The 27661-nt window shown below is 38.0% G+C and overlaps 2 protein-coding genes across 3 annotated transcripts; one reads left to right on the top strand and one right to left on the bottom strand.

The window, feature by feature from the left end:
- The first annotated feature begins 1912 nt into the window (after positions 1 to 1912).
- On the top strand, positions 1913 to 10007 carry chgb (chromogranin B). Its single transcript, XM_079831003.1, has 5 exons — positions 1913 to 2078; positions 2237 to 2283; positions 2376 to 2469; positions 2831 to 4437; positions 9479 to 10007. The coding sequence occupies exons 1-5, from the start codon at positions 2033 to 2035 to the stop codon at positions 9533 to 9535; spliced, it is 1851 nt and encodes a 616-aa protein (XP_079687129.1). The 5' UTR covers positions 1913 to 2032; the 3' UTR covers positions 9536 to 10007.
- Positions 7112 to 25965, bottom strand: trmt6 (tRNA methyltransferase 6 non-catalytic subunit). Of its 2 annotated transcripts, XM_079831005.1 has the most exons (12): positions 25880 to 25934; positions 25653 to 25792; positions 24010 to 24140; positions 23823 to 23932; positions 22891 to 22982; positions 22713 to 22796; positions 21207 to 21331; positions 20755 to 21080; positions 14664 to 14749; positions 14296 to 14398; positions 11510 to 11596; positions 8043 to 10492 (listed from the first exon to the last, which is right to left on the bottom strand). In XM_079831005.1, exons 2-12 carry the CDS (start codon positions 25760 to 25762, stop codon positions 10295 to 10297), a joined length of 1452 nt encoding a protein of 483 aa, XP_079687131.1. In that variant the 5' UTR covers positions 25763 to 25792; positions 25880 to 25934; the 3' UTR covers positions 8043 to 10294. The 2 variants fall into 2 exon arrangements, with proteins under 2 accessions (XP_079687130.1, XP_079687131.1); XM_079831004.1 differs by having other exon boundaries at positions 7112 to 10492; positions 25653 to 25965.
- Between the last annotated feature and the right edge of the window lie 1696 nt (positions 25966 to 27661).

Here is a 27661-nt window from a genome sequence, read left to right as displayed (position 1 = left end):
AAAGACCCAGAGTATAAACTAATGTTATTCAATACAAAACATCCCCAAACACTAGAAACATAGGAAACTGACAGATTTTAATAGTGATGCATGCATGTACACTGTAAACTAAACTTACTGCCCTACATTTTATGTGCAATCAATTCAACTTAATTTACATTAAACAGACTTTTTTTAAAAATGAGTTGAATCTTGTATAACTGTTACATTCATAATAAAGCAGATGTTCAGGTCAATTTAAATAGATCAATGATTAAAACAATGTATGATTTAAGTTATTATAGGTATAAAAATTATGACATGTATATAAAAAAAATGATTTCGATTTTTTAAATACTGAATCTCTATTATTTTGGGCAGAGATCGAGGACTGAAATGTTCATTTTTGAGCGTTATGATTCTACCTGTTGTCGGTCTCGCATGAAAATTTAAAGCAACATTACTGATCCTTCTCAAGCCACTGCTTCTCTGCCTGTTTTGACAGGCTAAAATGTGGCCCGTTCCTTGTTCTGCTTGAGTGGATGTTAAATCAAAGCCTCTCTTTTAACATTCTGCAGCTATGATAAACTCCAAACGCCCCATGACGGTCCCGTTGGCGTTACCACAGCAACTACAGCATCCCAGGTGCAATCCTTCTGCTGAAACTCAGAGCACCTGTACCACACATTTCAATCCCCTCATGACGCATACGAGCCATGATTGAAGTGGGTGTCTGAGAGCTGCACAACCTTCTGTCTGATTTCAAGAGAAAGGGCATTATTTTTTTATTCAATTTTGTACGATAATAAGCATCATTCAGAGATATTAATACATTCAATGAATAATATTGCAGGGAATGAACTTTACCGTTTCTTGTTGCTATATTGGACTGAAAGATTTCACATATGACTGGAAGGCCACACACAATCCCGCACACACGTTGTGTTTTCATGTTTTATGGGGACTTTCCATAGACATAATGATTTTTAGAAAACTTTCTGCAGTTTTACATTCTCAAAAAACATCACTTGGATGATTTATAAGCCGTTTTACTGATGGGGACAGAAAAATCACAAGGGACAAGGACTTTGGAAATTGCCATCTCTGTGGGGACATTTCGTCCCTATAACCAGTCCCCCTGAGCCACACACACACACACATACTTAAACAACGATCAGGCATAACATTATGACCAGGTGAAGTGAATAACATTATCTCTTCATCACGGCACCTGTTAGTGGGTGGGATATATTAGGCAGCAAGTGAACATTTCGTCCTCACAGTTGATGTGTTAGAAGCAGGAAAAATGGGCAAGCGTAAGGATTTGAGCGAGTTTGACAAGGGCCAAATTGTGATGGCTAGACAACTGGGTCAGCGCATCTCCAAAACTGCAGCTCTTGTGGGGTGTTCCCGGTCTGCAGTGGTCAGTCTCTATCAAAAGGGGTCCAAGGATGGAACAGCGATGAACCGGCGACAGGGTCGTCAAAAGGGGGATCAACACAATATTAGGATGTTATGCCTGATCAGTATACATACATATTCATATATGTACATACATACATGCATATATACATACACACACATTTATTTAATAAATTACATTATACATTCAACATAAAAAAACATTTGCAGTTAAAATTTTGATTCAAAACCTGAAAGCCCATGGGACAACTTGCTCCGATATCCTGCTTAATGTAACTCAATGCATAAAACTCCTGGACTGGAAAGTGACAAACGACACAGAAATAATTAATATAAATGAGGATATATCTATAATGCACCGGTCGACTCTATGCACAGGCTGGAGTCGAAGATTAGAAATGTTCATTTAAGTGGGGGTGGAGGGGGTCTGATTAAGGTTTCACATTAGGCGTGACGTAAGCAACCACGAACTCACGAGCTCAGACCCTGCGTGTCCCACCGCGCGCTCAAAACAGACGCAGCGCGCACTCCGAGCTGCAGCACGCGGAGCTTCTCTCTGCCTCTCGAGTCTGCAGAAGAAGACGAAAACCTTCCCGGATAAGATTACCAGCGGAAAACATCTGTGCGCACCATGAAGTTTGCGGCTTTGGTCTGCTTGGTGGTTTTCCTCGCTGCGGGTAAGTGAAATTCTCATAATGTACACAAAGAATCATCGCATAAGTCATTTCAGCACCACGGTCAGCGACACGGCAGTTTTGCTGCAGAACAAATAGTGAATCACGGTGGGAATTGTCGGGTTTCGCACAAATATAACACAAAGCTTTTACTATTCCAGATGTAGAGCCCATACCAGTTGAGCAGGACAGCCGAAGAGAGGATCTGGTATGCTGTAGCTTCAATGTTTATGAGAAAAAAAAACCCCCATTGCATTTATTTGTCTACTCGTTTTAATTATGTGCACACTTTCATTTCAGCTTACCCAGTGTTTAGTTCAGGTCCTTTCGAAGGTGCTCTACAAGACCGAAGATAATCCAGTGCATCCAGAATGCAAAAACATCCTTACACCAGGTACGTTGTTACTTTGCATTGTTCGTATTGTGTTGCTTCAATGTGTTTTTGAGGTAAAATAACATTGATTTATTAGTGGATGAACTCAAAGGTGACTTCTTATGAAAGGTTATAAGTATCTTACGTATACAGCCGGTAGGAATATCATTTGGACATATAATGTGAACACAGTCAGACTACATTATCGTCATAATGTCTAATCTCAGGACATTGTGTTTGGCGGAGGAGACAGTTATGGGTCAGTGGTTTCGTTCTAAGACTGTGGACTTATAATTGGACGTATTCATGCAGTGCATAAGCAATGGAGCGAAAATGAGTTACGAGTCATTTGCATGTTTGATTTGTGTCCATTTGTGTCCAGGTCATTCCACAGTTGAGAAAAACCAGGAATATGTTTCACAACTGGCTCAAGAGGAGCTGAAAAAACCAAGAGGAGAGTCTAAAGTCAAGGAGGAGGAACTCATTGAGGATCTTCTCAAAGCTGACAAGCGTGAAGAGCTGGATGACGAACGGAGCCAGGAAGAGTTCCCAAATGTCATGAAAAGAAGAATAAAAGACAGGCGTGAGGAAATGGACGATGAACGGAGTCAGGAAGAATTCCCAAGTTACATGAAAAGAAGAATCAAAGAAAAACGCAAGGAACTGGACGACGAACGGAGCCAGGAAGAGTTCCCTAGTTTTATGAAGAGAAGAATCAAAGAAAAACGCGAGGAACTGGATGACGAACGGAGCCAGGAAGATTTCCCAAGTTTCTATAAAAGAGGCAACAAGCTTAAAAGAGATTATGACGATGAGAGAAGCCAAGAGGAATTCCCTCAGAAAAGACATTTTTCCGTCCTTTACAAGCGTGATAACGCCGATGAGGAGCGCAGCCAGGAGGAATTCCCTCTATACGAGTATAAAAGGAGTCGTCTTCTGGCCAGCAGAGAAAAACGTGAAGAACCGGACTATGATAGAAGCCAGGAAGACTTCCCAAGCTACACCCGCAAAAGAAACTACGGGGATGGAGAGGAAGAGGACGAGGAGAGTGAGGAGATGGAAAAGCGGATCTGGAAGCCGTCGCATAGATACCACCACAAGAAAAAGCTCCACAAACGCAGTGAGGGTTTTGAAGAACCAGACTATGAGAGAAGCCAAGAAGACTTCCCAACCTACACCCACAAAAGAAACTACGGGAATGGAGAAGAAGAGGACGGGGAGAGTGAGGAGAGGGAAAAGCGCATCTGGAAGCCATCGCATAGATACCACCACAAGAAAAAGCTCCACAAACGCAGTGAGGGTTTTGAAGAACCAGACTACGATAGAAGCCAAGAAGACTTCCCAAGCTACACCCACAAAAGGAGCCATGGCGATGGTGGACACCACAAACAGAACGAGCAATCTGAGGACATGAACTCTCAGGAAAAGAGGTCTGAGGAATCTGAAGAGGTAGACGAGGATATTGCAAAACGATATTGGAAACCCACTCATAGGTACCACCATAAGAAGCATCACCACAAGCGTGGCGACTCCACAGAGCTTGAGGATGAACCCATCTCAGAGAAGACTCACAGTCTCCATGAGTCAATAGACAAGGCCATCAAGCTCCGTTCACCAGAAGAGGAAGAAAAGGAAATTGTCCATGAGCGTAATGAAAACGAGCTGAAGAAAGGACACCAGAGTTCGGCAGAGGAGCAGCAGGACAGGGAGGCAGCGTTGAGGTACCTAACAAAGAAGAAGAACGAGTTAGAGGAACGCCTACTTAACAAAGGAGACGTCTACGAAAAACGCTCCCCGTGGATTAACAGAGGATACTACCATCCAGCCTGGTACAAAAGAAGCCACAAGCTGGGTGAAAGCACTGACCAGCACCCCAACCGCAAACTAGAAGAGCTCGCCGAGACCCTCCGGTACAAAAGGGGCCTGCAGGAGGACTCACCTGGGGAGGAGAAGGGGGTCTCCCAACAGAAGCTTTTCACACCAGAGGAGGTATAGTATGATAGTTTCATCCAAGAAAAGTTTCAAGCCCCCTGAGAGTTACCAGAGGTTATGTGTCTTGCTCAAGGTTGATAGTTTATGGATTACCACTTGTTGGGTTTGAAACCACATGACCTTTAACTGCTAGGCCAATGGTTCCCAACTGTTTGTTAAAGAAACACTCCACCATTTTTAGAAATGGGGCTTATTCAACTTCTTTCCTACATTTAGATATGTGGGCAAATGCATTTTTGTCTCAATGCATGCATTGTTGGCAGGATCGCCGCTAGCTTAGTTTAGCATAATGAATGGAATCCTATGTTGCCAGCTAGCATGTCCCGAGTACAAGTGATCCAAAAAAAAGAAAACCCCACCTAATTACTTCTTGTGGCCTGCGTTTTCACAACGAATACAAATAGCGATGCAGATTAAGACTAGGCGATTTCCTAGGCAGATATTAACTATAGTATGGGGATTTCATGTGTTGCGTGATATCTCTGCGCCCAAGTAGCAGTGCTTCGCCTGTGCTTCCCCATAATATTGTCCCAAGTTAATATCTGCCTAGGAAATCGCCTAGTCTTAATCTGCATCGCTATTTGTACTCGTTGTGAATACGCAGGCCACAAGAAGTAATTAGGTGGGGTTTTCTTTTTTTTCTGGATCACTTTTACTCGGGACATGCTACCTGCCAACATAGGATTCCATTCATTATGCTAAGCTATGCTAGTGCGATCCTGCCAAACTAAAACAATGCATGCACTGAGACAAAAATGCATTTGCCCACATATCTAAATGTTGGAAAGAAGTTGAATAAGCCCTATTTCTAAAAACGGTGGAGTGTTTCTTTAAAGCCCCTTAAAAGTACGCTCTTAGAAAAAGTACCCTCAAAGGGACATCTTTTGTCTTGTTAAAAATTGAAATAACCTATTAAACATATACAAATATTATGCAATCATTTAAAGTCCCCCTGCAGTCAATAATTTATATCCCTTAAAACTAATTTTTGATCACCAAAATGACATTTCAGCATTTTTCCTGTGAAAACAAATTCTTCATGCCTTAAAATAGCTTGAATTTAATTATATAATATGCAAATTAGCCCCACCTCCACTCACTCGCACCAGCTCAGAATTCCTTATCCACTCTAAGCATATTAAAAACATCACACAGACATACAAACAACATTAAAAATTTGCACCACAGGGGGTCTTTAAGACATTTCTCCTTTTAGGAGTAGATCAAAGTACAAAGTTGTCCCTTTAAGGTTACTGCCCCAGTGAGCAATTTTTGACAATGTACACATTTTGGGTGTCTACCTATTTTGATTCAAAGGCTGCGTCCAAAATCGCATACTCTCGAGTAGGTACTTATTTTGAATTGGTAATTACTTCACGCACACTAAAAAAGTATGAATGTTATTTGGACGTACCACATTTGCCATGTTGTCCTTATCATGGGCAGGGTTTATGCAGGTTTCACCAAGTCAAATTTAAAGGTCCCATTCCGCATGATCCCATTGTTCAAACTTTAGTTAGTGTGTAATGTTGCTGTTAGAGCATAAATAATACCTGTAAAATTATAAAGCTCAAAGTTCAATGCCAAGCGAGATATTTTATTTAACAGAAGTTCCCTTTCAAAGCCTACAGTGAACGGCTGGCTTGGACTACATCCTGGTACTTCCTTCTTTAATTACGTCAGTAGAGCAGTAGAACAGACTAACCTCCGGCCACAAAGAAACGCGAAAAAGGGGGCGCGGTCTTGTTGCTGTCCCACGTGGAGAAGCGGACGTGTCGCGTGGAGAAAAGGAACTGTTGCGTTGAGTGGGTTTATCGCCTTGTCGTCGAGACGCTGTTATTTTCATCCAGGAGTCAAATCACCTTTGTTTGGCTTTCCCAGGGACGCTGTAGAGATTATTGAACGCATACATCTCTCCGTTAAGAGGCGTGACCTTTCCAACATGCGCTAAGCTGCTGTCGAATCACAACACAGGAACTGCTGGCACGTGCGCTAAGCTGCGGTCGAATTACAACACGGTAAGCGCTTGCACAATCAGAACTCGTTACGTATTTCTGAAGGAGGGACTTCATAGAAAGAGGAAATCACCAGCCGTTTTTAGGACAGTGAAAACAGCAGTATACAGATAAGTACATTGTGTGAAAAATACTGTGTTTTTTTACACGCGAAACATGAACACATGTTATATTGCACACTGTAAACACAATCAAAGCTTCAAAAAAACACGAAGAACGGGACCTTTAAGACTTTTTAAGACCATTATGAATTAAATTTAGGACCTATTTAAAGGAAATGAAGTCACAAAGTAAATTAATTTATTCAAATTGAACAAATCGATAAACTTGTATCAATAAACTTGCACTTCCCCATAGCTTAATCTCACCAGGATTTGCGCTGTATTTTTTTTAGATCAAAATGACTGAATTTGTGGTGGTAATTTCCAGAAATTTGCATAATTAGGATACCACATTTACTATATTATGTATTATATTAGATACACAATAGTCACACATGACAATAGAACAAACCACATGCATAAATCTTGCTTATTTTGGTATCTTGCCATTATTTTGCGGTGTAATTACAAATTATGCAGGATCTCAAAAAATGCATTGAGTTTTCATTGTATTTAGTAATCGCGGAAATGTGAAAAACTGGAGGACTATTTGCTGAAAAAAAAAATCCATTTAATGTGTCTGTGGTACAATCCGAAAGAGACTTGCGCCAATAACACGAAAGCTGAATAGCTGCAATATAAGTTACATATTGTTCTCATTTGTAGTCGTAATACAGCAAATTGTATTTGGACTAGCGAAAGAAAGAACTACAACAACTCGGAATGAAAAAACAATGAGCATTAGAGGTAGCGTTAAATGGACATAGGAAAATTAAGACCTGTTTAAAATGATTTAAGACCTAGAACAGAATAATTCCACGAATTTAAGACTTTTTAAGGCCTAAAGACTTTTTAAGACCCAGCGGAAACCCTGATGTGACCTACCAGCGTCAGTTGCGTCTCTTTACTGCCATTCATAAATCCTCTCCCGTGGCCTCATGGGATAGTAAAGTGTCCATTATATGCACACTTCAGAATCTGGCCAGAAAGAAGTAGGTTATCTGGGTATTTTTTGCCAACTCTTTTATGAGTACTGTGAATTCAGACATGCTTCTTTTGTCACATGTTTTTCACCTACTATATAGTAGGGAAGTATGTGATTTCGGATGCAGCCAACTTGTTAGTAGAGACACCAGGTCCTAGAGTGGGGTGTGCCAGATAACAGAGACATCCAGAACATGTACTATTGGGGAACCTTTGGGAATTGGTTTGGGAACTAGGTTACACCACCCCAGTTTAACAAATGGCCCACTGAGCTCTAAAGCCTACACTTGTAGTACAAATGGGAATAAAAACATGGACTGAGATGTTTATGAATATACAGGGATGCATTGCAAGAAAAGAATGACATTAATGCAATCAAGTGTTGCTTCATGGAGCTCTTGAAAAACAAGGGCAGATTTTCTGCCTGAAGTAGCTTATCTGTATCTCTGCTCGCTGGACTTGGGCAAGTTGAGTGACTAAGAGAGGACGTGGGTAGACTGTAAACCTTTTCTCAGTTTTTTATTACATGCAACTCAAACTGCACCAAAAAGTGGTAATTACCTCCCAGCAAAAATGCATCTCCAGTGACTACTCATGTCAAATGTTCTCCTATTACAAGGACATTTGAGTTATATGATATGCCTGCAAACTATGCAGTAACATTACTTTTAGTTGAGGGTGTAGAGGGATAGCTAGACTCTGTTCAGAGACAGAGAGTGCCAAGAGCATCATTCCTCATCATGACAGGGATATTGTATAACTAAAGGTACTCTTTTAACTCTTCTACTGGGACTGTGGAAAAAGGATACTTTGTCGACTAGAACAGGAGTGTCCAATTGTGCTGAAGGGCCACTGTCCTGCAGAGTTTAGCTACAAACCCACACTGTAATCCCAAAAAAGTTGGTAAAACTCAAAATTTGAGCCAAACAGATAAGAAATTTTAGGTAAGCAGAACTTGCAGTTTTTATACTTTGTTCTCATACATTTTAATTGCATAAATATGCGCTAAAAAATATTTGCATAAGCCAATTCATAAATTTAACTTAAAATTATCAACTTAATTTTTTTTGGTAGTGTAAACTTTGCTAGCTTTAACTAGCTAATTCAACAAATGCTACCTTGCTCATTGGTAACACAATGCTTTGATAACATTAGCATAGCACTTGCTGAATGAGTACGACAATATAAAACATCAACATACTGTATATCTGTTCTCAAACTAAGCTCATGCTCCAATAATCACCATGATGGAAACCCCCCAAAAACCCAACAGAACAGAAACTCTCCTAAACTAGTTTAGCAAAACATTCAACACTGCTAAATCTCCCACTTAACATTAATCTTGCACAATAACACTTCATTTTAACATTTACTCAACCTTTTAAAGTGTCACGGCAAAGCATGCTGGGAAATAGAAATCCCAGCCCAGTTTCAGTTAAATTTAACTTTGTCTAAATTAAAAGAAACAAGTTCATAAAACTCAAAACAATGAAACAATTCAGATTACTTAAAATGTGTCAGTTTTGTGAACTCAAAAGGAAAAAAAAAGTTCTAAGTACTCATAAAAGTTAATTTGATTGAACTAATTTATTTAATTTAAGTTGGCTCTACTCAAACAAATTCATTATTTTGAGCGTTGGGGTTTAAAGTGAATTTAAAACACTTGAACCAGTTACTAGGCGTACTAGAAACTTTACAGGTGTGTTGAGGCAAGTTGGAGCTTAACTCGGCAGGAAAGTGGCGGTCCAGGACAGAGTTTGAACACCCCCAGATTAGAGCAATGAATTGTCTTTAATTCAGAAGAAACCACCGTTCTGGCAAACTGCAAACACAAAACGGCTGTAAAGAGAAACCCCTGGGGACTGAGCAAGGCAATGGCTTTTAAGCATCACTTAAGAGTTATAAGTACTTCATTTAATTCCTGTTTTCTTTCATCAGATAAACGAACTTGAGAAACTGGGCTCTGTGGATCAACAAACGAAAGAGACAACTTAACCGTTCCAGCTGAAACATCATCTTCCTGTGCTGTCTGATTTGACTATCCATCCGCTTTATGTGTGCTCACTTGGGCTGCTTCATATGAATGCATTATTATGTGTTGTACCCAATTCCAACTGCATTAGTCTTTTGTTATTGGTGTGAGTCAGTGTACGTTTAATGCGAGTCTGAGAAAAGGCAAAACTAGCTTGATAATGTCATGCGAATTATTTCTCTCTTTATTACATAATCTAAAATGACAAACGCCCATGTACTGTTGACTGCATTTAAGAGCATGCTATGTGAAAGATGCAGTGTGTGTTTAAAAATTGCTGTTGTTCTTTATGGGCTTTAATTGAACCCCTGGATTGTTTGCATTTAATAAAATGTGTAATTATGGGACCAAAGCGGATGGATGCAGTTATCATTTGTGTTTTGATGCTTGAAGCCTTTTGAACATTATTAAAAACCGATAAATACAGTTTACCTTAGTAATGATTGACTAAACTTTATTGTGAGCAAAGCTTGGTTATTCGCCAAGTGCAGAGGATGGCGAAAAAAGTAAATGCATCTTTTACTTCCCCCACATCTTGCTAAAAAAATAAAATAAATAACTATGATGGGAACATTCTGTAGCTCTTAAATGCAAATATTGGCAAAACTAAAAAAAGAGAAGAAGAGAAGACTTTGAATAATAAAGTCGTGCAACCATACAGAGAATAAAGCACTGCTTGAATGTGTGTCAACGCTAATTTGGTTTCTTCTCACTTAAACAAGTTAAACCAAAGTAATTGCCTTGGCAGAGCTGTCACAAGATGAACTAATCTCCTCCAGTTTCTGCCTCTTGGCGGCAGGCTCCTCTGATTTGTGTGGATTCCTAGCTTTGGCCGCGTCTGTAGCGACTGTGGTTCCGGACAGCAGATACCCTCCACCTCCACTCATGAGCAGCACTGGATGAGTCCGGTTCGGCAACACCTGGAACAATGATACAGAAGTGAAGAAGTCATCAAAGTTCTTCTAGGGGTGGGCGGTATGAACAGAATCTTATTTCAGTCTTCTTATATAATAGTAATTGTATAGCAATCTAGCTGCTGGAAATGCAACAAAAAAGTTATACATAAACCAATATTTGGAAAACCCAGAGAATTAAATATATCACAAATGTTTATTTTTATATGGAACTTTATAGATGTACACTGCCATTTAAAAGTTTGGGGTTTGTAAGATGTATGTTTTTGTCAAACATAGAGTAATATTGTGAAATATCATTACAACTTAAAAGAAGGTTTGAATACATTTTAAAATGTAATTTATTCCTGTGATCAAAGCTAAATTTTAGCATCATTACTGCAGTCTTTAGTGTCACATGACCCTTCAGAAATCATTCTAATTTTGCTCAAGAAACATTTCTGATTATTATTAAATGTTGAAAGCATGCTATATATATATATATATATGAACACATTTAATAATATCCTTGATGAATAAAAGTACTAATTTCTTTCTAAAAACAGAATAAATAAATCGATAACTCTTTACAATAAGGTCACATTTGTTAGCATTAGAGAATGTACTAACTAACATGATCTAGCAATGACCAATTCATTTGTTACAGTATTTATTCATCTTTGTTAATGTTAGTTTAAAACAACCCAGTTGTTCATTGATTGTTCATGTTAGTTCCCAGTGTATTAACTTATGTTAACAAATACAACATTTGATTTTAATAATGTATTAGCAAATGTTGAAATTAACATTACCTAAGATTAATAAATATTGTAGAAGTATTGTTAATTATTAGTTGATGTTAACTAAATTAGTTTTAGTAACTAAAATGTTACCTAACGAAAGCTTATTGTAAAGTGTTACAAAAAAATTATACTGACCCCAAACAGTAGTGTAAAAAAAATATATAATTCAAAGCTTGGCATTAGAACAAAACCAACTGTGTAAAAAAATGAATGAATATTGTTCATTGAGATGAAGAGTTACCTGGTATTGCCGGAGCCAGGAATCTGTTAATCTGAGACTGATCGCTCCTCCTTGTTCCCTGAGCTTTGTGTAGCACTCAATCAGCGGCTGTCCAAAACAGATCAGATAGTAAACAGTGATAAAACAGCTATCAAAACACTTGACTCAAGCTGAATATGCTAATCATAAAAGCGATGATATGAGATATATATATATACAGTGTTGTGCCAGTTCACAGCTTTTCTGAACTAGTTAAAGTTCAGTTCATACATGCTCAAAGTGAACAGTTCACGTTCAAAGTTCACAATTTTAATTCTGAACTAGTTCAAAGTTCAGTTCATTTTACTTTTTTCGTGAGATATTCAAATAAATACTTTTTTTCACACTACGAGCTAGAAATCACTATACGTTCCTTGAAGCTGCTCATTGTAGACATTTGCTCATGACACTGCAATTGTGGGTTTCTTACCAGGTGATGAAACTTGCAGCAGTACAGACAAGGTAGACCAATTCTATACTTAGTGCAATGAAATCTACCAGCATTTAATTAACTTCTTAACCCGCACCGGTTCGTGGACGGGGGGGTTGACGGAAGTGGGGGGGTGTGTACTTTTATCTACTTTTGTTTTATACAAAATATTCAATCAACTATCACAAACTATGCATCATTTGAAAGCTAAAACACTCAAGATTCATGTTCTGAACTTGTTTTTGCAATAAATACACCAGAGAGGAAAGGGTTAAATGAAACACTAAAGGACCGGCCATGTAAACATTAGAAAAATATCAGCGTTACTCATCTTTCATCTCCTGTCGTTCAGATCAGATCGGACGAATCCAATAAACACCCGCATACATCTCTGTGTAAGAGTCCATTCTTCAAAATGCATCCCACTTTTTAATCCAAAACAACGAAAAAATAGGGAAAAAACTAAAAATCCTCCGTTGTTTGCAAGAGAGTTTTGAGTTAGCGTGATCAATCATGTCCATTTTCAATGAAATGTCGATTCTATTCCGTGTCTGGCAAACTCCCCCTGCTAGAATGGCTTCTCCCACGTATTTTAAACCCTCCCCCGTCTCTCTCCTTCAATCAGAGACTCTTCTGGGATGCATCATATAGAGGAAGTGCCTTACAGGCTTGGTGAGCTGTCAATCATTGCGCCCATGGTTTTCGTTGGATAAAGGCACTCGGTGCCCAGCCAATGCCTTTTCAACAAAGGTTTGATTGATGGACTTAGTAACCAATCAAAAGGCATTATCTTGCGCAGTTTGCGTAAGTAGGCTTTGGTGAATACTGTTTGTGCGCTGGCTGCACGTTCTCCATGGCGCAACTGCAGTGGAGCGCGCTGTCTCTCACTGACACTTATTATCAGCTAAATGAGTTTTTTACACTTTGTAATCTCTGTAAATAGTTGCTTTAGTTTTTCAGTAACTATTTATCCATTATAATTAGTAGTATATTGCAGTTTATTGCAGATTTATTTGAATGAAAAACTACTCTTTACAATAGCAAATGTTCTGAAATAAATGGCCTTTTTGAAATGACGCCTAGACTTTTCTTGACATAAAAGCTCACAGAAGCTACATTACTGAGAGAATCATCCTCATATTTGAATCATGACATGATTAGACATTCAGTTTTATATTTAAGTTATTTTCAGGCTCTTAACATTAAATTATAATATTTTTTTCCCTAATTGAAAACAAAAAACAAAAAACGTGAGTCACTTACATGTATATTTACATGTATATTACTCTGTTCCCATATTACTTTGAGTTATTATGACTCTTGGGTAGCAATATTTCAAGTGTCTAGTTTAAAATAAGACCAGGTTTATGAATATAGACCATAGGGTTTAAGAGCTGCAGACATTTTCATTTGGGTATATCGTTTTCAAAAAATTCCACAAAAATGGGGCGCTTGTTAAGAGGTTAAAAAAAGAATATATAATATGAAATATGTATATATTATTTGATATTTATGATATTATATATACATATGTGTGTGTATGAAATGAGCAAAACTCTTGAATGAAGGTAATGAAGGCAAAACTCAAAGGCACAAAAAACTTCCACTAGCCATTTTTTTTAAAAATTGCAGCGCTTTCTCTCACTCTCGTCTTTGGTCTGTCTCTCTCTCTCTCTCTCGCTCCTCTAGCCCTCCGCGCTCTCGTCGTTGCCTGCTACGCGGCGTTGCTATGCCTACCCCGCTCTGCTGCAATTCATCACGGGTAACGTTGTGCGGAAGCCAGTATGCTATTCAACTATTCTCAGCCGGACACTACGTTGCCCGCAATGCATTGCGCACACAATGTCAAAACCATTTCTGTCTGGCGATACATGATTTAAGCGGCACCAGCGAGAATACAGGAGGGAGGAACTTTCTCTCGTTGCGTTTCAAAAGAGAAAACAGATGTCACTCAGTTTTCAATGGAAAACAAATTCCAACGTTCATTTACAGTGATGTCTGCCGTTCATGACACATAATGTGAACTAATTCACGTTCAAGTTCTTTATTAAAAAATGTGTTGCGTTCAGTTCAACATTCACGAAAAAATGAGCGTGTTCAATGAACGCGTTCTTTTGAACTCGTTCACGCACAACACTGTATATATATATATATATATATATATATATATATATATATGTATGGTATTTTTAGGCCTTTGGAGAGCTTGACAATAACCCAGAAAAAAGTTGACATTTCGCTAAATGACCACTTTTGTGTTCTACAGCATGACGATGATAAAATCTTCATTTTTGAGTGAACTGCCTCTTTAACACTCTTGTCAAATCAATCACTTTACCTCTCTGTACTGGCAGTACACAACGAACGGCCGTGATGGTGCTACGAACTTCAGCAGAGACATTAACACGGGACAGGGGTGGAACCGACTAGCAATCACCAACCTGAAACAAACGTTCAAATCAGTGTCACCCGTTATTAATTAGGAGGATCACTAGAAGACTGCATACAAGTCAGCTTAAGATCAATACAAAATATGACACAAGACTCATCAATATTACAATAAATCATTTACATGCACAGTCAGCCACATGCATCATGTTATGAACCACCAGGAGATAAAGTGTTGGCCAATAGACTTAAAAATAACATTTTAGCAACACATCTAAAAGAGCATTTTTTTTAGCTCTTAACTAAACAAAAACATACCCATCTGCATTTCTCCCCTCCAACAGAGCAGCAGCTGAGGCCAACTTCTTCCTCTTCTCCTCCAGCTTCACCTTTTTCTCTTGAGCCTGTAAGGTTAGAACGGTCAATTAAATTAAGTGTGAAATGTTAGAACATTTTAAGAGACTTTTACCACCCCGAGTAGTTTAATTTGCCCAAGAAACAATGTTCAACAGTTTGTTTGTTTTTTTGCTTCTTTCTGTTTTCTTCACACATCTCATTTCACACATTTCACCTCAAGCTGCTCTTCATTTAAACTTTTGTCTCCTTGGAAACCAATTAGACTTTTGAAAATACTTTACTGAGGGCAAAACCACATTTTTAAACAGTTTGCTTTTGATTAGCTTTTTGTTTACATGATACATATAGTGAATAGTATATTATATATATATATATATATATTAGTGGTGGGCCGTTATCGGCGTTAACGTGAGACTCTTATCGGGCGATAAAAAAAATTGCCGTTAATCTATTCTCAAAGTTGGGTTGGGAGCTGGATCTATACTACGGAAGCTATGATGACTTTCACCTTGATATTTTAGCGCGGATGTATACCTAGACGAATTGCACTGTAGGGGGCGAGAGAACGAGTCTTCGACCCTGTGTGTATGCCTACTAGTGTTGTCAAAAATATCCATATTTCGCTATGTATCGATACTGAAATATCTGAAACGATACGATACTCATTTTCTACAGTATCGATACCAGCTGCGGTCTCCTCTCCGACCGACAGCGAGTTGACACACCCCCGCCTCCTCTCATTCAGTCCGGTTAACCCTCTGAACATGGCGAACGGGTCTGCTGGACTTTTGTTAGTATTGGTGTGAGCGGTCTGAATTTTGCGCGTTGTTGCACATAACGTTAATTCTACTAATTCCCGCAGATTTCGCGCTCGCATCTGAAGCGCACACACACACATACACCGTAATAAAGCCGCCTCTGACATACAAGTGCAAAAATTAGCTCCTTTTTTCCAGTTTATTAATGGTCAAATACACTCAAAAATGTCTCAATGCCCATCTTGGTGAGTTTTAACGTAAACACAGTCGTAAACAGCTCACAGGAACAGTGATTGGGATCCATGCGTGCGTCAGTTCTTAAAGGGACAGAAGTTATTTATTATTCAAACTACAAAAAGACAAACGATCACTTACGAGTACACATATTCTGAATGCCTTCGACAGAATTCAAATGAGCCATTTTAATCTAGATTAATTTTGGAATAAATCTAGATTAAAAAAATGAATCTATGCCCACCACTAATATTATTTATTTATTTATTTATTTATTTATATATATATATATATTGTTCAGTTTTAAAAGTAATCATTAATATTTATAAAATGAATATGGTTCCACATTTTACAAAGGAAAAGTTTGGTTGAGGACAAAATATAAACAGTTTTAAATAGTTTAAATTATTTTGTGAACAAAATAATTATTCAATAGATATACAATTTAAAAAATGGAAAGATTTGGTCTTGGACTAAATGCCGTTCCCTTTTAATAGTTTGAGTTTATTTAGCTTTTTGTTTAACTTATCTCTATTTTTAAGTAATATTTAATATGTATAATTATTTAAATTATATTCATATTTTTAAATGGAAAGTTTTGGTCATAGACCAAATACAGTACCTTTTTAAACCATTGGCGTTTATTTATTTTTTTGTTTAAAGAGCACCTATCATGGAATTTTGAAATTTACCTTTCAAGTAGTGTGTAACATAGATCTAAGTGAACAAAAACATCCTGTGATAGCTTGAAATATGACAGTGCACCGTATATATAGTTATTTTCTTTCAAAAGTAAGAGTCGACTCGGAGTCATTTTTAAGAATCGTTAGAAGACCGAAGCTTTTTCTCTGACTAGATGACGTCAACTTGTCAAGTTATTTGAATACGATACGCCCACTTATTGCGCTCCAAGACGCCAGTGAAAACTACAAAACATCATGGAGACGAGACGCTGTGTTCTGAAGTGCGACTCAAAAGCAAACTTTTTTCATCTGCCCAAGGATGAGCATTTGAAGACTAAGTGGCTTGAAGACAAACCATACATCGTCGCGATTGAGTGTTTATTATTAGTCGTCAAATGTATGTTTCGCGATCTCAGGAAGCTTTTATTATGGACTTTTATTATGGCACATGGTATCTTCTTCGTCTGTCTGTACCATATATGGATTACATGTGCACAGAGCGCCCTCCGGCTGCCAGTATGAATTGAAAACAACACATAAGAGACTCAATCGCTCATGATTAGGCTATTTCTGCCCATTTTGAGGAAGTATTGAATAAAAAATACTCCTCTGTTTAGAAATTTGACACAGACATATGAGAATCTATCAATATGTCTCCTCATCTGCACACTTTTGAACTAAAAGCCCTGAGGGATGTTGATTTGTCGCGAGTCTTCGTGAGGAGTTTTTTTATGAATGAGATCAGCTGAGGCTCATATTACAATCAAACAGTACCGACGCGGTTTTCATATTCATAACTCCTGACACATATTAACAAATTACTGTCATTATAAGACTTTGATGGGCGTTCCGTTTCCGAGAATATCTGCACAGACTATACCAATCACAACTGACTGGGTCATCTGACCAATCACCGCAGATTAGCGTCACGTAAAGGCGGGGTTTTGAAAAGTGAATCACTAAAGGAATAATTTGAGAATCGCTGTCAAAACAGGTAAAAATAAATGCATATTATAAGAAAACTAAAGTCTTTTTTGTCATTGCATGCATGCAAAACTGTTGTTGGGGACTTCTAAAACAATATTTGGAACATTTTAAATGCCATGATAGGTGCTCTTTAAATGATCTCTATTTTTAAATAATATTTAAAAAAGTAATAATTCATATTTATAAAAAAGCAAAAGCAACAAATATAAATGAAGGCATGGAAATATGTTTCCAAAATAAAAAAGCCTCAAGCTTTATTTAACTAATATATATATATATATATATATATATATATATATATATATATATATATATATATATATATATATTAGTGCTGTCAGTTAAACGCGTTATTAACGGCGTTAACGCAAACCTATTTTAACGGCGTCAATTTTTTTATCGCGAGATTAACGTTCTTTTTGGTCTAACAAACTTTGTAGTTTTTTCACATGCTGTTGCAACAACTAGTAACGTTAGAAAAACTACAACACCACTCCGGATGTAGCTAGACCGGAAACAAAACATCAGGCACGCTGCGCCTGCGGCTGCCCGCACTCGTTTGGGCCATTAAAAGAGTAGACGTGGATGGCAAGCGTGAGACGCCGAAATGAGAAACGTATTAAGCCATGGTTTAACTCAGGGGTCTTCAACTAAAAGTGCTTGTCTTGAGCGCTGCTTTCTGCTCTGATGGTGCGTAGCCTACACACCAGACGCGAATGAAGCGTTTTGCGCGAGTGATTTAAGTCAATGCAAAGACGCAAATAGACATTCTGCGGCGCGGATTAAGCGGTGTGCATGTCGCGTCATTCGCGTCCGGTGTGAGCGCACCATCAGTCTCTTCTTCACTGCATGCTTGACCGCGCGTCTGGGTCTGAACGTAGTAACTGAGCATTGCAACGTTAACTGTTTCATTATGTCAAAAGGCTTCGCGGTCCGGATGGACGCATCTCGCGGTCCGGATTCGGACCGGAGTTCACTAGTTGGCGACCCCTGGTTTAACTGCACTATAGGCGGAGTCCTAGTTTACCTTGCATGTGCACTTTGTAATTTTATTTTGTATCACCCTGTTTTGATCCCTTAGAAAGGGCTGTTGAAGGGGCTGTTTGTGCAACAAAGTATTTGTTTCACCCTTTTATTGATGGGCAGTGTTACATTGTGTGAGATTATTTGCTCCAAGTGAGAATGTTGGTGTGAAATCGAACACTAAAGTATGCCAATGTTGTTTTCAATAAAACAAACATTTGAACAAAGCAAGCCGATTCACTTTTCTATGTTGATAAGAGCATTAAAATAAGAAAAAATAATGGGACAAAAAGAAATCAAGGGACATTTAGAATAAATAAAAATGTGCGATTAATTGTGATTAATTGTGAGTTAACTATGACATTAATGCGATTAATCGCGATTAAATATTTTAATCGTTTGACAGCACTAATATATATATATATATATATATATATATATATATATATATATATATATATATATATATATATATATATATATATATATATATATATATATATATATATATTTATATTTATTAGGGCTGTCACGATATCAGATTTTTCACACCACGGTTATTGTGGCCAAAAAAATTCACAATATCGATATATCGCGATATCTATAGAAACCTTGGGGGAGAAAGTTATCAAATTAATTGGTAACACTTTACAAATAAGGTTGTATTAGTTGACATTAGTTAATGCATTAGTTAACGAACTAACCATGAACAACAGCTGTTCAGCATTAGTTAATCTTCTTTGTTAATGTTAGTTAATATAGAGCTGTTCATGGTTTGTTCATGTTAGTTCACAGTGCATTTTAGCAAGATTTTAATAATGCATTAGTAAATGTTAAGAAATTAACATTAACAAAGATTAATAAGTGCAGTTCATTATTAGTTCATGTTAAGTAATGTAACTAATGTTAATTAAGGAACCTTATTGTAAAGTGTTACCAATTAATTTTTACTTTGTTTATTTAGTTTTATTTTTTACCCAACAAACATAATTGGATAATGATAAACTGATGATGAATAAATATTAACAAAAATGTTATTGGCCATGACTAGATTGCAAATACAAATACAAGAATAGGCATTATTCATTAATTAAAAGAAACTATGAGACCGCGACCGTCGACTGGCTCTGACTGGTGACTCTGACCGCCGCATTCCTTCAGCGCAGCTGCAAGAGTTATGGCCTTTTTACACCTGCGTACATCATTCGTTTTCTCTGATCATATATCATCATATTGTGAAGAGATCAGGAGTAAATGTCTTCCGAAATTCTTTCTAGGCGGATTTAAATCCGATCACTCAGATGATCCACCGCTCCCACCATGCGCTGCGCGCGAGTGCTGAGGGGGCACTACAAGAAGATGCAAGAAAAGATGCAAACGGCCGCCAGTGAAACTGAAAGTAGCCAAAGGCTCAGAATCAGATGCTCAAAAACACAATAATCTCCATTAAAACGAATGAGACTAATGCTCTTACCAGTGCGTAGGTCGCTCGTTCTCCTATTACGGCCTTTGATCTTGAAATGAGCCGATAAATAATATACAACTCATATCTGTTGCTTTCGTTGTCGTAAACTGAATTTGCATAGCCTATAGAGTGGAAATTGAAGATTGGATTTATATTCATTTTGCGGAGAGGTATAAGGTAAGACAATGCATGTTTTTATTTTTATAGTTTAGATTGTGTAGCCCGTTTCGTTTGCAGGCCCCGTTGCGTGCGAGCCTGCCTCAGCTTGTCAAAAATGCGTTTGTACTGTGGTGGTGATAGTAAACATATAAACTTACATTGTGATATGCTTGAAGTGTTTTATATATATGGATTTTATTATAGGCAAGACAAGTCAAGTGTTGATTTGAGAGGATAAATTGATCAAACATGCGGTTAACTCACTGTCGGCCGCGGGCCGCTTGGTCATTAGGAAAAAAACTACAACTTTACTTTAACTAACGAAAAATTCCCCCCCCCAAACATTTTTTCTAAATTAACTTAATAAAGAAGCGAAACGAAATATAACAAATTTGACATTACAAACAAAGCTGAACTATTTTTATGGCTGCAACAGTGTGTAATAGAGAGGGAGGAAAAAACACGGCTACAGTAAGACTCGTATTTACGTGTCATGTTATCATACCAGTCCTGTTCATTTTAAATATTGTGGTTATCGCCAATACCGGTATATTGCCACACCCTAAATTAACACGATGTCGATATTTCGCGTTTTGAATATCACGGTTATCGTCAATACCGGTTTATTGCGACACCCCTAATATATATATATTTTTTTTTATTTTTTATAAACCCCTGGAACATAACAGTAGTTGCAGAAACACCTAAACATGACGTGATATATGAATGTAAAACTCTCTTACCCTCTGTTCTCGCAGTTTTTCTCTCTCCACTCTCCTCATTTCTTCTTGCGGGTCGACGCTGACCTCCATACTCTGAGATTCTGAATTCTTCTCCTGAGACACACCTGAGCTTTCCTGAGAGGAGTCAGACCCACCGATCCTGCTGCCATTGGCCTGAGAATCAGTGTCCTTCTCAGACAAATCCAGGGTTCCCGCCAGCAGAGCGTTAACTTTGCATGAAGGAAACTCATGCAGTGTCTCGTGGAAGTGTGACGGAAAACCGAAGCTCTCCATGCCGGCTCTTGTTGGCCCTCCACCGGGATACATCTGAATCACTGAGCCAAAACCTGAGAAAGGAAACATTTAAATCATCAGCATAGTGTAATAGTGGTCAGCTGATATGGGTTTATCAATGAAGCGTTTGGTATTAATATTACATGAAGATAAAACTGTGAAAGGTAAAGTGTGATTACCTCCCATTCTCTCCATCACTGAGCCCAACACAAGACCAGCACAGGTCTCAAAAACAATGATTTTACTGCCAGCGTGAATGTTACCCAGAGTCAATATCTGAGCCAATGTGTCGTACCGCAGGTGACTAAAAGAGTGTAAAACATATTTACAATACACTATAAATGCTTGTGAAACATTCAAATCCTGACATGTACTAGTACAGGGTTCAAACGAAACATTAATTAAATCATAAAATGTTTTACATTTTCAAAATACATATATTCAAGTAAATGTAGGTCAAAGGGGTTTGGATGACAAAACCTTTACTAGTATATACATCGATCAAGGCATAACAGGTGAAGTGAATAACACTGATTATCTCTTCATCACTGCACCTGTTAGTGGGTGGGACTCAAAGTTGGAAAAATGGGCAAGCGTAAGGATTTGAGCGGGTTTGACAAGGGCCAAATTGTGATGGCTAGACGACTGGGTCAGAGCATCTCCAAAACTGCAGCTCTTGTGGGGTGTTCCCGGTCTGCAGTGGTCAGGATCTATCAAAAGTGCTCCAGGGAAGGAACAGTGGTGAACCGGGGACAGAGTCATGGGCGGTCAAGGCTCATTGATGCACGTGGGGAGCGAAGGCTGGCCCGTGTGGTCCGATCAAACAGACGAGCTACTGGAGCTCAAACTGCTCAATAAGTTAATGCTGGTTCTGATAGAAAGGTGTCAGAATACACAGTGCATCGCAGTTTGTTGCGTATGGGGCTGCATAGCCACAGACCAGTCAGGGTGCTCATGCTGACCCCTGTCCACCACCGAAAGCGGCAACAGTGGCACGTGTGCATCAGAACTGGACCACAGAGCAATGGAAGAAGGTGGCCTGGTCTGATGAATCACGTTTTCTCTAACATCACGTGGATGGCCGGGTGCGTCGCTTATTTGGGGAACACATGGCACCAGGATGCACTATGGGAAGAAGGCAAGCAGGCAGAGGCAGTGATGCTTTGGGCAATGTTCTCCTGGGAAACCTTGAGTCCTGACATCCATGTGGATGTTACTTTGACAGGCTGTGGCCCTTTCAGCAGGACAATGCGCCCAGCCCCAAAGCACAAATGGTTCAGGAATGGTTAGAGGAGCAAAACGAGTTTGAGGTTTTGACTTGGCCTCCAAATTCCCCAGATCTCAATCCAATCGAGCATCTGTGGGATGTGCTGAATAAACAGTCCAATCCATGGAGGCCCAACCTCGCAACTTAAATGACTTAAAGGATCTGCTGCTAACATCTTGGTACCAGATACCACAGCACACCTTCACTGGTCTAGTGGAGTCCATGCCTCGACGGGTCAGGGCTGCCTTTAAGGGGGACCAACACAATATAGAAAATATCATAATGTTATGCCTGATCGGTGTATATCAAGTACACCTAAAGGAATGCTAAATAATAAACGGTGCAAAAATTTCAGGTAACTTGTGGGTTTGAAAATGACATGAGGGTGAGTAAATGATGGTTTTCCTAGATCTCATACCATATTTTCCCTGGTTCTCGGCCGTGGTACATCATGGCAAGGAGTCGAGTGGAGGGTTTCAGGACTTTTATGTCACTCTCGTACCTGTGCGCATAAAGGCAAAGTGCCCGTTGACATTTTTATTTTCCGAGTGATTGGTAAAATATGAAAAAAATGTTTATCAAATGTTTAAACTCACTTTTTCTTTTTCTTCTTGATGTATTTCGCTTGAGCAAATTCAGTTTTGTCCTTGAATGTTGTACTGTTGTCTATGAGCTGCTGAACAATCTCCTTAAACGCACATAAAAGGACACGTGAGAAAAATGTCTCACCTAAATATCTTCTATACGGGTATGAATAACATCACAAAATGTTAAGCTTGCTGTCAAGAACTGTGCTGTAACTTTTTTAAGCAACTGGACTTACAGTATTTGACCAGTGAATGATTAAACAGCAAAAATCCCATAGGCTTACACTGAAGGAGGGACCAGATTCATATTTGGACTAGTGTTGTCACGATACTGGAATTTCTAACTTCGATACGATACCTTAAAAAAAAATATCGATATTTGATTCCATTTTCGATACCAGGGGGAAAAAATATACTGTCAATTAGATATTTCTAATATAATTTATTTTTTTGTCCATCTATTGAAAGTCTTTCTATTTTCTTCTGAAGAGATCACTTTATATGAAAAAGCTTTTAAGGTTTTTCTCATATATAAACATTGATCAATTACCATTACAATTATCTCACAAATATTTGCTAACAAATTGTGTTGCAATAGCTTACATTCAAATTGAATTTAAAAAGACGAGTAAACAGTAATAAAATAAGAACAAATAAACAAATGACTAACAATAGCACAAATAAATACAATAGAATAAAGATACAAATGAAATAGACTGCTTTATTTTTTCAGGTAGGTCTAACAGTAATCAGGTAAAGAAACTGAATAAAAAAAAAAACCTAATTTGGACTACATTCATCCCTAGAAAAAATTGGCCACGTTCTCACAGCAACAGAATACAGTTGTCAGTCTTGTATTTGAGCCCAATATACGGCTACGTTCACATACAGTTCAGTTATGTACAGGAGTGACAACCGTAGCCCTTTACTCGGGTACATACCTGCCCCTTTAACCCTTGCTCTTTCAGTGTTTCAATATCATCTCTGGTCAGTTTTTGAGATCTGCCATCATCCACTATATGTCTGTTATCCTGGCCTGCTTCCTTAGAATCTATGACAGCGAAGAGGAAAAACGTCAGTGAAAAAATAAATGAATACAAAGATAACACAAATCTGTATTATCATTACCTAAAGAGTCTCCTGCACGTTTGACTGCCTTGAGTTTGAGTGAACCGCCGGCTTCGATTTCAAACATGGTCCCGTACAGCTGCCCAACCACATTGTCCAAGAAGAACCACTGCTTCTCAAAGATCACTTTCCTAAAACACACAATTCACAGAATGTCAAACCAAAGCAAGTGAGGTGAGCATGAGCACTTTAAAGGGTTAGTTCACCCAAAAATGAAAATTCTGTCATTAATTACTCACCCTTGTGTTGTTCCAAACCCGTGAGAGCTCTCTGACCCCACATAGAGAGCAATTTATTGAACACTTTCAAGGTCCAGAAAGGTAGTAAAGACGTTGTTAAAATAGTCCACGTGACTCCAGTGTTCAACCTTAATTTTATGAAACGACGAGAATATGTTTTGTGCTTAAAAAAAGAACAAAAGAACAACTTTATTCAACAATTTCTTCTCGTCTGTGTCTCCTACGCTGTTGATGTTGGCTAGCTCTTAAACCAGCATCACACACACACACAGCTTCAGCCAATGGTAAGCTCTCTAGCATAGCTCTGATGTAACTTGGCTGTATTTACTACAAGCGTAGGAGACTGACACAGTCACAGACATAAAGAAATAGTTAAATAAAGTTATTTTTTGCGCACAAAAAGTATTCTCGTCGCTTCATAAAATTAAGGTTGAACCACTGGAGTCACTTAATGATGTCTTTACTACCTTTTTTGGACCTTGAAAGTGGTAATTAAATTGATGTATATGGAGGGGTCAGAGAGCTCTCAGATTTCATTCAAAGTATCTTCATTTGTTGTGAAGATGAACTTACGGTTTTGGAACAACACAAGGGTGAATAATTTTCATTTTTGGGTGAACTAACCCTTTAAAATCGACATGAGACGAAGTTGCAATAGTCTTTTCTTCCTTATTGTGAAGTATATCTGAGTGAAACGGCTTCTCGAATAAAAACAAATGTAGGGCGGGACTTGATTTCGTCCCTGGGAAATTGATTGGATGGATTTGGTTTGCTATTGGTTGATTTCATGTGAGTGACAGGTTGCCCCGCCTTCGCGTCAGTAAACTAGGGGAGATTATTTTGATGAAAGATTACGAGGTTTCGAATAATGATGAGCACAAATAAGTAATTTATAATAAATACAATATAATATTCCATAAAAAAAGCAAGTCAATTTTGATTTCATGGTGCCTTTGACAGGAGTGAAATGTGAATATTATAATTGTTTATACTATCAATTGTCATATATATATATATATATATATATATATATATATATATATATATATATATATATATATATATATATAACCGATTAGATTAATAGCTGCTCATTCTATACATTATATGGCGTTACAAATAAACTGTGGTCTTCACAAGTCTAAGACCACTAGTGAAAATGCAAACATTTATTTTCTTTCGGAATAGTTTGAGTGAAAAGATGAATAAAAAAATCTGCCTTTCGCAGATTAATGACAACGAAAGCAATAACTTACATGTCTATTTGTTTTCAACGTTTCTTTTGTTTAATTTAATCATTTTATGAGCAGGTTTAATTCGTTTTTTAATCCCATCTTTTTGCAGGTGTACAAAAAAACCTGAAACCCTGCAATGACACATTTAATAAAAAGTTGTTCAACTCACTTTTTATTCTCGATCTGCACTGATTTGAAGACATCTCCTCTCTTCAGCACTACATAATCTCCGTAATTTATTGGGCTCTCAGCATCATTGACGTTTACACACTCCGCCATTTACTGTGATCAACGTGGATGAAGATAGGCCTGAGGATGTTTAAAAACTAGTTTACACTTTAACAAACCGGGAAGCAAAAGTGGCAAATTCTGCAAACAAAACAGTAATTTCCACACAAGCTATGCTCCTTTTCCCACGTGTGTTGTGTTCTGTCACTTCCTGTTCGGAGAGGCCAGTTAATCGAGTGCTGATTTCGAGAGCCACAGTCAGGAAGACTAGTAAGTCACAGATCAAAGCGATTTTAGTCAGGTAAAAATAAAAGTGTACATGTGTATGGGGTGACCATATTTTGATTACCGAAAACCAGGACACTTGGCCCGGCAATGAGATACTCAAATGATACTCGAAGTTTACTCAAAGATTCCTTGTTAATTTCAATACATTTAAAGTATAACCTTACCCCCATAGATATTTTGTATATTAGGGTCAGGACAGGACTTGAAAACAGGACATGTCTTGGGAAAACGTTTGAAGGACGTTTGGTCACCCTATTTAATATATATTTCCATTTTTAAGTGAACAAACCTCACATTAGGTTTATACTAATAAATACATGGTTGTCTGACATGTACAATGACTATATCATGGAATTATCTCTTTATAAGTCTAATTTATTATGCGTTTTAATGCTTATTATTACTACATATCAATACTTCCAACATTACAGTGCATGTATTGCAAGTACTGTGTTCAGTATGTATAATATAGGGGAAAGTGGGGTGAGTTGTGCCAGTTTTTACTCAAAGTGACTTTAAAGTGAGGCCAAGACAGTAATGTCTTCAACTTAAGAATGTACATATATTTCAGGATGTGGTGCATCCCTGTGAACAATAACTTTGGATCTGAAGTTTCAGAAATATAGCTTTTGGGGAAAAAAAGTGGTCTCAATGCCTGGTGAGGGGTAAGTTGTGCCGTTGGGGAGAATACTTTGTGGTAAATTGTGCCAGTGATTTCTGAAGTAAAACAGAACATTTTAATGTTATGAACTGTAATGCTATATGAAAGCAAGACAAATTCAATACAAAATTACTCATTTAAGATTTATTTAGATATTGTCACCCTATTAAACTGTTGGAATAAGTTGTTGGGAAAAATCAGTGTCAGTGTTAGCTAAATTAAACAAATGGCAGGTGAGTCAAGCACTGATGAGGCATGCCCATCTCCTCACTTCTCCAGATTATCCCCTGTGGGTATGTAGATCTAGGTGGTCTGGATCTGGCCTTACTTACACTTGCCAATGCTGCAGGGGAATATAAACTTCTGCTCTCTTCTGGCTGTACCACCAAGTTTTTGGGGTATGGGTAGTTTCTTGAGCACATCATCCCTAGGGATGACACCTTCATCATTTTCTTTCAATGTAAAGATGGGCTTTCCATCCACAGACTTCTTTCAACTTTGGCACAACTTAACCCAGGCCCTTTGGCACAAATCACCCCAGACCCACAAGTTTGAAAAATGAGCATGATCCAGCAGTTAAGAGCTAACATTATGTTAACTGTATAGACTCATTGTGTAGCCTGCTAAAGCACTAAAACATGTGAAATGTTTTCAAACTTGTATATAATTGTTCAGACACTACAATCAAAAAACCTTGATCAGAGAAATTTTACTTTGAAAGGAAAAAAACTTTTTTTTGAGCTAAAATGTGCTAACCTCTCATGCCACGTGTCTCCCTTCTTTAGAGGATGAGTAAAATGGATGGCCTGGCTTTTCAAAATTATGTGGTCACATGACCAATTTCTTCTATGGTTCTCCAGAAACAAAGGGTGGAACTACTTCCCCCTGGCACAAATCACCCCACTCTCCCCAACAGTTGGATCATATTTGGTTCTATTATTCAAAACTAACAGCTAATTTTATATCTAATTTACAAATACCTCATATTCAGCACACGTTTG

The sequence above is a fragment of the Gobio gobio genome (genome assembly GCF_949357685.1).
Source record: "Gobio gobio genome assembly, chromosome: 12".
Taxonomy (NCBI): domain Eukaryota; kingdom Metazoa; phylum Chordata; class Actinopteri; order Cypriniformes; family Gobionidae; genus Gobio; species Gobio gobio.
This window is presented reverse-complemented; position numbering and strand designations above follow the sequence as displayed.